Raw genomic sequence first — 12,379 nt, forward strand, 5'->3', positions numbered from 1 at the left:
GAAATAAAGCCTTGTATTTCTTTTCTTAGTGATTATATTCATGAAGCTTACGTGAACAGGTCCTTACAAGAATTTTAAAATTGTTTATTTAAGGTGTGAATCTAAAACTTCAGTCATGGAGTTAGCCCACAGTTTATTGCTCAATGAAGAAGCTTTGGCTCAAATCACTGAAGCAAAGAGACCAGTTTTTATCTTTGAATGGTTGCGATTTCTTGATAAAGTCTTGGTTGCTGCCAACAAGGTATGGTATTGCTTTTTATCTAGTTAACGTGTAAAGAATATTATGTGTACACGATTTGTAAGAAAGCACATTATGTTTTGGAGGTTGTGGGTCACTTGAAAATATTACACTGTAGTAAAAATTTCTTGTCTGTCCTTTTTCTATCCTGTGGCAAAAACTGAAACCTCATTTAAATCCAGCTTATTGCTTGGATAGAGGCTTCATATTTCTTCCTGGACATCTAAATTTGAGTGGAGAAAAAGAAGATTATGTGACTGCTATCACCTTAAATTCATTATCTCCAACTTCAAGGGGTCCCTTAGTGCTGTGTAGCAGTTTCAGTATCTTCACTTGTCTCTCTGAAGAGTTAGCCTTTTTTTTTTTCTTTCCTTCACAGTCTTTTCATCCAAATTACTTTTCAATATTTGTTTGAAAATTAGATGCTGTGTTTAAAATTAGGAAATCAAACATCTGATGATCTTTTACCATCTGCTCAAATATAAGAGGGAAGGGGATATATGTATACCTGTAGCTGATTCATGCTGAGGTTTGACAGAAAATTCTGTAAAGCAATTATCCTTCAATTAAAAAATAAATAAATTAAAAAAAGTTTAAGAGGGAGTAGTAAAGTTTGCTGGGTAGAATGACGTTTGTTAACTGTGCTTTGTCATACTGGTCCAGTTCTTTGAGGAACTCTTTATAGGTTTCTCTTGGCTAGTCATTCCCCACAAGAGCCTTTTTTTACTTTAAAGTGTCCTAAGGTATATGACTAGCTGCCTAGATTCCAGGATTTGGCGGAGAAGGCTGGGGACTCCAACATTCAGTATGGTTACTTTTACTTAGTCCCTCTGTTGTCAGTGTAGTTTTCCCAGCCCACAATTGTGCCTGAGCTTGCGAAGTCCAGAATGAAGGAGAGAGTCTTAAATAGCGTCCTAATCATTCCCTTCACTTCTAGGTGCAACTTCACTCTCTCCTCCATGAGAACTTTGATGCCTCAAAACAAAAGCCACAACATACCTGAGCTTTTAGGGGGTTCCGTGTTGGACGTTGGGTATCTTCTAGCTTTCCCGATTGAGTATAGCTCATTCTTTGTTTTCTTTGCCTTTGTGTCCTTGTGCTTTTTAGTTACTTATTTCTTTGATTGCCCTGGAGTATACTTTAGTTTCTGTAGAGACAGAATTAACACATGGATTCATTACAGTTTTTAACTAAAAGTTCCTGTTTTCTCTTAAACTCACTCCATCTGGGTAGGTGTTGCCTCCATTTCACTGAAACAGATCTTCTTTTGCCCAAACCAGTGGTCAGTATTCTGTCTTAATGGCCCCATCAGCAGCTTTTCACCTAGCTGATCCTCAGTCTGGAAATACTTAAAACATTTTTTATTTTGTTGTGAAATTGAAAAATAAAAGGAGTATGTAAAAAGTTATCCAAATTGTGAAGCATAATAATATGAACATCTGTGCTCCCTTCACTCACATTAAAAAATAAATTGTTGACAATACTGTTGATGCACCGTTGGTGTGAATCTTTTCCTATTTGTGGTTCCTAAGATACTGCTTTTAGTTCTCCTCCAGCTTCACTAGTTACTTCTCTTTTGCTGGCTGTTTCTCAGTCCTGGGCACAGTTTGTTTTTTTTTAATACATCTTACTTATTCCTTCAGTGACACCATCTAGTGTCATGACTTCTACTACCATCTGCATAGCAACAATTCCCAGATATCTAACTACCTGCTCCACTTCTACCTCTTGGATATCTAAATGGCATCTCAAAGTTAAAACCGCATTCTTGATTTAACCCTCCAAACTTGTCCTCTCCCCAGTACTTTCTATCAGGAAGTGAGCATTTTTTTGTTCTGGTTGCTCAAATCATAAACCTTAGAGTCATTCTTCACTTCCCTCTTTTTCTCAAACTTCACATCGTGTTTCTCAGCAATTCATATTGGGTCTATCCCCTACGTATGTCCAGAATTCAATTATTTTTCATTATTTCCATTGCTACCACCCTCATTTCTCATCGAATTTTTGCCACGACTTTTTAAGTGCTCACCACGCCTCTAACCATGTACGTTTGTAGAGTAGCCTCGGCTCAGTAGTCAGAACGAGCCTGTTAGAACATTTAATCATGTCCCTCTTCTGCTTCAAACTCTCAGAATAAAATAGAGTTCTTACAGTGGTGTCTGAGGCACTGCATGACCAGGTCCCTTCTACCATTCTGACTTCATCCCCTGCTGCTTCCTCTGTCTTATTCTGCTCCAGCCACACTGACTTCTCTATCCTCAAGCATGCTGAGCAAGGCCTTTGCATTTGTTTCCTGCCAGGAATGTTCTTCTCCCAGATATCTGTATAACTTACATCTTGATTTCTCTTCAGGTTGCCTTTTTCTTATTCGTCTCTATAAAATAGTAAGAACTTAGACTGTTCATGTTTATTTGTAAACACTCTTTCTCCCCACTAGAATGTAAACTTCTTGACTGCAGAGGCTTTGTCTATTGTGGTCACTCTTGCTCCCCAGTGCCTAGAATAGTGCTTGGCATGTACGTGCACAATAAATATTCCTTTAATGAATGGATGAATTCTCAGCATTGATTATGAGTAAATCTGAATATTTTTTCTGTTGCCTAGGGCTCTTCAGAGTTTCTTTTGGTTTCCTTTACTGAGCTATATAGCTTTGTGAGCTACTGAGTTTGCTTTTACGGGGGACGCTAGCTGAGTTCTAAGACATTAATTTGTCCATACACTCAATATTTACATCCTTGGACTGTTTTATTTTTTAATAAGCCAGTGTGAAAACTTTTTGGATATAGAGTAGTCACTTTTACTGATAGCTGACTTTGTGGAATTGGAGAATGAAGGAGAATATTTAATCTCCTTTAAATTTAAACAGAACAACCTTTTGGACTAAAAGGTAAAATTATGTATAAGAAAAAAACTGATGTTCTTTTTTTTTTTTTTTACAGACTGATGTAAAGGAAAAACAGAAAAAACTTGTTGAACAATTAACTGGATTAATAAGTAGTTCACCTGGACCACCTACACGAAAATTGTTAGCTAAAAACCTTGCAGCCCTTTATAGCATTGGGGATACTTTCACTGTTTTTCAAACACTTGATAAATGTAATGACATTATCAGAAATAAAGATGACACTGCAGCCTACTTACCAACAAAATTGTAAGTACTTACTTTGAAATTAACCCTTGAAACTTGTTTTTTTTTTTTAGAGTAATTTATCTCAATAAGGGAATGGCAACCCACTCCAGTATTGTTGCTTAGAGACTTCTATTGACAGAGGAACCTGGTGGGCTACAGTCCATGGGGTCGCAGAAGAGTCAGACATGACTGAGTGACTAATACTTACACATTATCTTAATGAAGGGCTGCTGATCATAAAGATTCCCAGGTAGAGGAGCCTGGGGCATACTGTTGATAGTAAAAAGCTCTAAGTAGGTCTGGGGAAGGAGTTCTATTTCAACATATGCTCCATTGTCCCTGGGACTTGTAGCAAACTGCAGAGAATTGGTTTGATGTCAGCAATTTGCACAGGGGTTTCTGGTAATTTTGAAGGAAGTTTGAAGGGGTTTCTGGTAATATTCTTGGCTGGGATGGAAAGAAAAGATTTTCTAGGTGATGAGATTGATGCAGGAACAAGCAAACTATAGCCCCCAGGTCAAATCCAGCTTACCACCTATTTTGTAAATAAAGTTTTATTCGAATAGGACATGCTCCTTCATATAGTAGCTGCTTTCATGCCAAAATGGTGGAGTTGAGTACCTGAGACAGAGGCTGCTTCCCTGGGAGCTCAGCTGGTAAAGAATCCACCTGCAATGCAGGAGTGAAAAAGTGAAAGTTAGTTGCTAAATTGTGTCCAACTTTTTGCATTTCCATGGACTGCAGCCTGTCCTGCTCCTCTGTCCGTGGAATTTCTCCAGGCAAGAGTACTGGAGTGGGTTGGTATTTCCTTCTCCAAGGGATCATCCCGACCCAGGGATCAAACTTGGGTCTCCCACATTGCAGGCACATTCTTTACCAACTGAGCCACTAGGGAATGCAGGAGACCCTGGTTCAATTCCTGGGTTGGGAAGATCCACTGCAGAAGGGATAGACCACCCACTCCAGTATTCTTGGGCTTCCCTCATGGCTCAGACAGTAAAGAATCTGCCTGCAATGTGGGAGACCTGGGTTCAGTCCCTGGGTCAGGAAGATCCCCTGGAGAAGGGAATGGCTGGCTACCCACTCCAGTATTCTTGCCTGGAGAATTCCATGGACAGAGGGGCCTAACAGGCTGCAGTCTGTGAGCAGCTTTCACTTTCACTTTATTGACTCCCTAAGTTAAGGACTTAACCCAACTCCAAGCACATACTTGTTTGGATCTAGGGCAGATGTTTTCACAGGAAGTCTTGAGGATAATGGCCTTAGGGATGCACCTTATGAGAGTCCATTAAGAAAATCAGCAGTTATAGTACAGTGAGGAGTGCTGTGGGAGGGAAAATAACACCTGAATAAACTTAGCTGTGGTGTGAGGGAAGAGCAGTGTCAGTGAGGGCTTCTCAAAAAAGCATCAGCCAAAGAAGAACCATCAAGGGATGCCATATGGAAATGAGTCAAGTAAGGGATTAAGACGGGAAAAGTGGAAGATGGATGTGATGGGTTAGGGACCAGCAAGTATTATGGAAAGGGCCAGGTAGTAAATAGGTTTGGATTTGTTGAATATCTTCTCTGTTGCAGCCACTCAACTCTGCCATAGACAGTATGTAAATAAATGAGTACAGCTGTATACCAATAAAACTATTTACAGCAACAGGTGGAAGGCTGGATGATGGGCCAGATTTGGCCTGCAGACTGTGTTTCCCAACCTATTTTCTGGACAAAGAAAACTTATAACTGGAAACAGAGCTGGCTTATTTATATCTTATTTCTAGTACAGAATAGTGGAGAGGATAAGTTCAGGAGAAGATGATGAATCCAGTTCTGAACGTGCTGAGTTTGAGTCCATGTAACAGTGTGTAGTAGGCAGTTGGAAATCCTGGTCTGGGTTTCAGAGACCTGAGCTGAGAATGTTGTTTTGGTGAGTAGAGAGAGAATGGAGATTTGAGAGTAGGCTGAACCTGTGGTCTGGATAAAGTTACCTAGGAAGAGTGTATTACTGTTTTGAGAGGAGAAGGTGCCAAGGATACACCTTCACAACACCAGCATTCAAGGAGCCAGGACCAGTATAACAGCTTACAGAGGAAATGGGAAACTATTCTGAACTTCGACACTGGTGTTTAAGTCTTTTTTCAACGACATAGGTATGCTGTGATTAAATTTTGTGTTGTTTGGGATGCGTATGGATCTTAAAAGTGCTTTCCAGTTTATTCTGGAGTTTGGAGGTATGTTCATAGTTTTATGATTTAGTTCTCCATTACTTAGCAAATCCACACATGATTTTATAGTTCTGATAAAGCAGAATTTATTGCATATTACTTACTACTCATATGTATTTCCAGTGGATTCATGGGTTCTACTTAGGAATTCCATAATATATTCTGGCAAATGACCTCAGACATTTTTAGCTTTGTTTTCAGCCTATAGAGTATTGAAAAAAGTATGGGATTTGAAGTCAAAGAGGTGAAGATCGAGTCTGATTCTACTGTTTAAATTTAGGATAGTAAACTAAATTTATTTAATCACTCTCAGTCTCAGAGTAACTTGTTCAGGACACATAGCTTTTGTGTGGCAGGTCCTAGGATTTAGGCACAGATTTGCGAGACTCCAAAGGATACATGCAGATTTCCCTGCAATGCAGGAGACGCAGGTTCGATCCCTGGGTTGGGAAGATCCCCTGGAGAAGGATATGGCGACCTATTTCAGTATTCTTGCCTGGAAAATCCTTTGGACAGAGGAGCCTGGCAGGCTACAGTCCATGGGGTTGCAAAAGAGACAGGACTTAGCAATAAAATAACAACAACAAAAGGAAAGCTTGGGTTTCTTTCCAAAGGACGGGTATGATTTATTATATGGGTATATGTTTATTCTGTTTTCTGACAAGAATACAGTTTGATTAACCGTAGTATTTGTTAACAATTATAAACAAGGCATTTTTTTCTAAAAAATTTTTAATTGAAATATACTTGGTTTACAATATTGTGTTAGTTTCAGGCATATATCAAAGTGATTCAGTGTATATATATATATATATATATATTCAATTTTTATATATATTCTATATATACATATATTTTTCAGATTATCTTCCATTATAGGTTATTATAAGATATAAAATATAGTTCCCTTTCGGAGAAGGCAATGGCAACCCACTCCAGTACTCTTGCCTGGAAAATCCCATGGACGGACAAGCCTGGTAGGCTGCAGTCCATGGGGTCTCGAAGAGTCGGACACGACTAAGCGACTTCACTTTCACTTTTCATTTTCATGCATTGGGGAAGAAAATGGCAACCCACTCCAGTGTTCTTGCCTGGAGAATCCCCCGGACAGCAGAACTTGATGGGCTGCCATCTATGGGGTCGCACAGAGTCGGTCACGACTGAAGCGACTTAGCAGCAGCAGCATAGTTCCCTTTGTTGAACAGTAAATCCTTATTGCTTATCTGTTTTTTTGTATAGTAGTTTGTATCTGCTAATCCCATACTCCTAATTTATCCTTGCCCTCCTCATCCCCTTCGGTAACCATACATTTCTCTAAGTCTGTTTTTGTTTTGTATATAGATTCATTTGTATTTTCTTTTAGATCCCACAAATAAGTGATATCAAATAATATTTGTTTTCCTCAGACTGGCTTATTTCACTTGGTATGATATTCTCTGGGTCCATCCATGTTGCTGTAAATGGCAGTGTTTCATTCTTTTTTATGGCTAAGTAATATTCAATTGTATATATATATACACCACATCTTCTTAAGCTGCCATCTGTTCTGCTGCCATCTGTGCCATCTGTTGATGGCCATTTGGGTTGTTTCCATGTCTTGGCTATTGTAAATAGTGCTGCTATGAACATTGGGGTGCATGTGTGTTTTTGAATTAAAGAGTTTTTGTTTTTTGCGGATATATGCCCAGAAATGGGATTGCTGAATCATATGGTGGCGATGTTTTCAGTTTTTTGAGGAACCTCCGTATCAATGCTGTTTCTCATAGTAGCTATACCAGTTTACATTCCCACCAACAGTATAGGAAGCTTCCCTTTTCCCTGCACCCTCTCCAGCATTTTTTATTTATAGATTTTTTTTATGCTAGTCAGTAATCAACAAAGTGTTATTGAAAGTTTAAAATTTGTGGACAAAAATATCCTGCACAAATACAAATTGATTTCTGAAAATTAAAAAAAATGACAAAATTATTAATCTGAACAGTGACTGATGAAAATGTCAATTTTTACAGGGCTGCAGTGGCTTGTGTTGGAGCATTTTATGAAAAAATGGGGAGAATGTTAGGCAGTGCATTTCCAGAAACAGTGAATAATCTTTTGAAATCTCTGAAGAGTGCAGAGGTAAGTTTTACAACAAGTATTAAATGTTTTGCTTGTGGTGGGAGTTAGGTGTTAGGTAAAACCTATGTTTGCCTTTTTTCTGTTAAATGTATTACTTATATGGGTTAACAAGAGGGTAATTTAAAATTATTACTTGTAAAAAATATTACTTGCCCTTTGTTTTAATGCATAGTTCCTCATATTTCAAAGAGAAAGGAAATTATGCTTTTCCTTAACAAAGAAGAGGTTTACATTAATCCCAGGGATATTTTTGTAGTGCCATATTATTTTTTTGTACCATAGCTAATGTATTAGTTTTCTAGGGCTGCTTTAATAAATTACCACAGAATGGATGGCTTAAAACAACAGAAATTTATTAGGTCCCAATTCTGGAGGTTTAAGTCTGAAATCAAGGTATGAGCAGGGCCATTTTTCCCCTGATGACTCTTGGGAATAATGCTTCCTTGCCTTCTTAAAGGGTACCAGTGATTGAATTAGGGTTCACCCTGATCTAGTATGACCTCATCTTTACTTGATGTTGTTTCTCTCTCAGTTCAGTTCAGTTGCTCAGTCATGTCCGACTCTTTGCAACCCCATGGACTGCAGCACACCAGGCCTCCCTGTCCATCACCAACTCCTGGAGTTCACTCGAACTCATGTCAGTGACTCCATCAAACCATCTCATCCTCTCTCATCCCCTTTTCTTCTTGCCCTCAATCTTTCCCAGTATCAGGGTCTTTTCAGATGAGTCAGCTCTTCACATCAGGTGGCCAAACTATTGGAATTTCAGCTTCAACATCAGTCCTTCCAGTGAATATTCAGGACTGATCTCCTTTAGGATGGACTGGTTGGATCTCCTTGCAGTTCAAGGGACTCTCAAGAGTCTTCTTCAACACCACAATTCAAAAACATCAATTCTTCGGCTCTCAGCTTTCTTTATAGTCCAACTCTCACATCTATACATGACTAGTGGAAAAACCATAGCTTTGACTACATGGACTTTTGTTGGCAAAGTAATGTCCCTGCTTTTTAATATGCTGTCTAGATTGGTCATAACTTTCCTTCCAAGGAGTAAGCATCTTTTAATTTTATGGCTGCAGTCACCATTTGCAGTGATTTTGGAGCCCCCCAAAATAAAGTCTGACACTGTTTCAACTGTTTCCCCATCTATTTGCCATGAAGCGATGAGACCAGATGCCATGATCTTCATTTTCTTAATGTTGAGCTTTAAGCCAACTTTTTCACTCTCCTCTTTCACTTTCATCAAGAGGCTCTTTAGTTCCTCTTCACTTTCTGCCATAAGGGTGGTGTCATCTGCATATCTGAGGTTATTGATATTTCTCCCGGCAATCTTAATTCCAGCTTGTGCTTCATCTTCTCCAGCGTTTCTCATGATGTACTCTGCATATAAGTTAAATAAGCAGGGTGACAGTATACAGCCTTGACACACTCCTTTTCCTATTTGGAACCAGTCTGTTGCTCCATGTCCAGTTCTAACTGTTGCTTCCTGATCTGCGTACAGATTTCTCAGGAGACAGGTCAGATGGTCTGGTAGTTCCATCTCTTTCAGAATTTTCCACAGTTTGTTGTGATCCACACAGTCAAAGGCTTTGGCATAGTCAGTAAAGTAGAAACAGATATTTTTCTGTAAATCTGTTGCTATTTCAATGATCCAGCTGATGTTGGTAATTTGATCTCTGGTTCCTCTGCCTTTTTAAATCCAGCGTGAACGTCTGGAAGTTCACGGTTCACCTACCGTTGAAGCCTGGCTTGGAGAATTTTGAGCATTACTTTGTTAGCGTGTGAAATGAGTGCAATTGTGCGGTAGTTTGAGCGTTCTTTGGCTTTGCCTTTCTTTGGGATTGGAATGAAAACTGACCTTTTCCAATCCTGTGGCCACTGGTGAGTTTTCCAAATTTGCTGGCATATTCAGTGCAGCACTTTCACAGCATCATCTTTCAGGATTTGAAAGAGCTCACCTGGAATTCCATCATCTTCAGTAGCTTTTTTCATAGTGATGCTTCCTAAGGTTATCTGGGAACCTTACTTCCAAATAAACTCATGTTTACAGGTAACAGGGCATAGGACTGATCTTGTCTTTTGGCAGCACAGTATTCAATCCACAGCGGCTAATATGATATAAAGACAGTTCTGTTTTGTCATTTCAATTTGTTATTACTTCTGAAAATTCTTTGTTCAGTTGGGGTTAACTGAAAATAGACGAAGCACTGGTCTCATAGTCTAATTCTTTACCTTGGAAAACTAAAGGTTTCTTGGACAGCACCTCTTCTAAGAACTGTTTGTCTATTCATTTATTAAACAAGAGTTGAGGACATATTCTCAGGCATATCTTTAGGCTTGTAAAGATGGATAACATCTACCACTTGATCTCAAAAAGCTTACGATCTGATGAAAGAGATCTATATTTCAATCAGCTATCAGAAATATGAATCAAACACTGTAACAGTACAAAAACAACAGTTCAAATTAGTCCCAATAATTTCATAGTTTGGAATATATCTGAGAAGTTTTAAAACTGTGTTGGCTATTTTATTCCTCTTTTAGATGCTTTATATTACTTAGGTACTTTTTGTAACATTTTACATTCTGAAAGTTGGGATCCTTGAGAGATTATTATATTGAAGCTTTTGAATTTATCGTGTTCTCATTATTTGAAATTCAACAGATCCTGGAATATTAGAATATGTTTACTTATTGTAACATAATTTCTCAGGTATTATTTTGTTGAAGTTCATAATTATTTTTACCTTTTAGATACATTTTAGAATACTTTTTTATTTTTCATTACTTACTATTTATGTTTAGAATTAAGGCCATTAGGTGCAGAGAAATTTTGTGTATTGGTGTGTTCTCATTTAAATGTGGAATTTTCTTTATGTGCATGTGTAGTCTCAGGGGCGAAGTGAAATCTTAATGAGTCTACAGAAAGTTCTGAATGGACTGGGTGGTGCAGCAGCTTCCTGTCATCGTGATATTTACAAGAATGCCAGGTCCCTCTTAACTGACAGGTCAATGGCTGTTCGATGTGCAGTTGCCAAGGTTAGTTCTTAGTTGGTTTATAACATTGCTTCTTAACGTGCTTGCCCTTAAATAATCAGTGATTTTTTTTCTTTGTTTTTAAATATGGTATGATTTTTGTTCCCATGGATTAGTTTCATTTCATTTTCTAGAGTCATATATAGATGGGAATGATGTTGTATGTCCTTTTTTTTTTGGCCTGGCTTCTTTCACTCAGCATAATTATTTTGAGATATGTCAGTGTTGTTACATGTATCGATAGTTCATTTCTTTTTATTGCTGGGTAGTATTTCATTGTATGGATATACCACAATTGGTGTATTCCCTCACCTATTATAAGTATTTAGGTTGCTTCAAATTTTGGCTATTACCAAAAAAGCTTCTGTGAACATCTGTGTACTAGTTTTTGTATGCTGCTGCTGCTGCTAAGTCGCTTCAGTCATGTCCGACACTGTGCGATCCCATAGACGGCAGCCCACCAGGCTCCTCTGTCCCTGGGATTCTCCAGGCAAGAACACTGGAATGGGTTGCCGTTTCCTTCTCCAATGCATGAAAGTGAAAAGTGAAAGTGAAGTCGCTCAGTTGTGTCGGACTCTTCACAACCCCATGGACTGCAGCCTACCAGGCTCCTCTGTCCATGGGATTTTCCAGGCAAGAGTACTGGAGTGGGGTGCCATATAGACATATGCTTTTCTTTCACATGGATAAATACCTGGGAATGGTATGATTGGATCATATTCTAGATTTACATTTAATTTTTGGAGAAGTTCCCACCTTTTCCAAAGTATTGTGAAATTTCCTCTTTCTCCATGACCCTTAATCAACATTGAGTATTGCCAGTCTTTTAGCTTTTAACCATTCTTATAGATATGTACAGCTATCTCATTGTGGCTTTAATTTGCATTTCTAGACTAATGATCATTTTAGGTGCCTATTTGCCATTAACATCTTTAATAAAGAGTCTATCCAAAAATTTTTGCATTGTTGTTGAGTTATTTGTTTTCTTATTATTGAATTTTGAGAGTACTTTGTAGGTTCTTTATATATTTCTTTATCACATAGGTGATTTGCAAATATTTTCTCCCACCCTGTGGTCTGTCTGTTCATTCCCTAAATTGTTCCTTTCTATGAAGAGGAGTTTTGAATTTTGTCAAAGCCCAATTTATCAATTTTTATTATGTTAATTATGCTTTTAGTGTTGTATGTAAGGGGCTTCCCATGTAGCTCAGCTGGTAAAAAAAAAAAAAAAATCCACTTGCAATGCAGAAGACCCCAGTTTTATTCCTGGGTTGGGAATTTCCCCTGGAGAAGGGATAGGCTACCCACTGTGGTATTCATGGGCTTCTTTTGTGGCTCAGATGGTAAAGAATCCTCCTCTACTTCGGGAGACCTGGGTTTGATCCCTTGGTTGGGAAGATCCCCTGGAGGAGGGCATGGCAACCCACCGCTTGCCTGGAGAATCCCCATGGACAGAGGAGCCTGGTGGGCTACAGTCCAGTGAGTCTGGCAGGCTACAGTCCATGCAGGAGCAGAGAGTCAGACATGACTGAGCAACTAAGCACAGCACAGCATTGTATCTGAGAAAACTTCTCCTAGCCCAAGCTTTCTCCTGTGTTTCTTTCCAAATGAGTTTTATAATTTTACACTTGGGTATGTGATCCA

At 38.7% G+C, this 12,379-nt stretch overlaps 1 protein-coding gene across 2 annotated transcripts in view; it reads left to right on the forward strand.

Annotated features, from left to right (window-relative positions):
- HEATR5B (HEAT repeat containing 5B) overlaps positions 1-12,379 on the forward strand; it is a 101,359-nt gene that overhangs the window by 859 nt on the left and 88,121 nt on the right. For both annotated transcript variants that reach the window (XM_069583533.1, XM_069583535.1), the window contains exons 2-5: positions 94-241; positions 3,178-3,389; positions 7,591-7,699; positions 10,589-10,738. In XM_069583533.1, coding sequence (XP_069439634.1) covers positions 116-241; positions 3,178-3,389; positions 7,591-7,699; positions 10,589-10,738 — 597 coding nt within the window. In that variant the 5' untranslated portion in view covers positions 94-115. The remainder of the gene's footprint in view (positions 1-93; positions 242-3,177; positions 3,390-7,590; positions 7,700-10,588; positions 10,739-12,379) is intronic.

This window comes from Ovis canadensis, chromosome 3 (assembly GCF_042477335.2).
Source record: "Ovis canadensis isolate MfBH-ARS-UI-01 breed Bighorn chromosome 3, ARS-UI_OviCan_v2, whole genome shotgun sequence".
Lineage (NCBI taxonomy): Eukaryota > Metazoa > Chordata > Mammalia > Artiodactyla > Bovidae > Ovis > Ovis canadensis.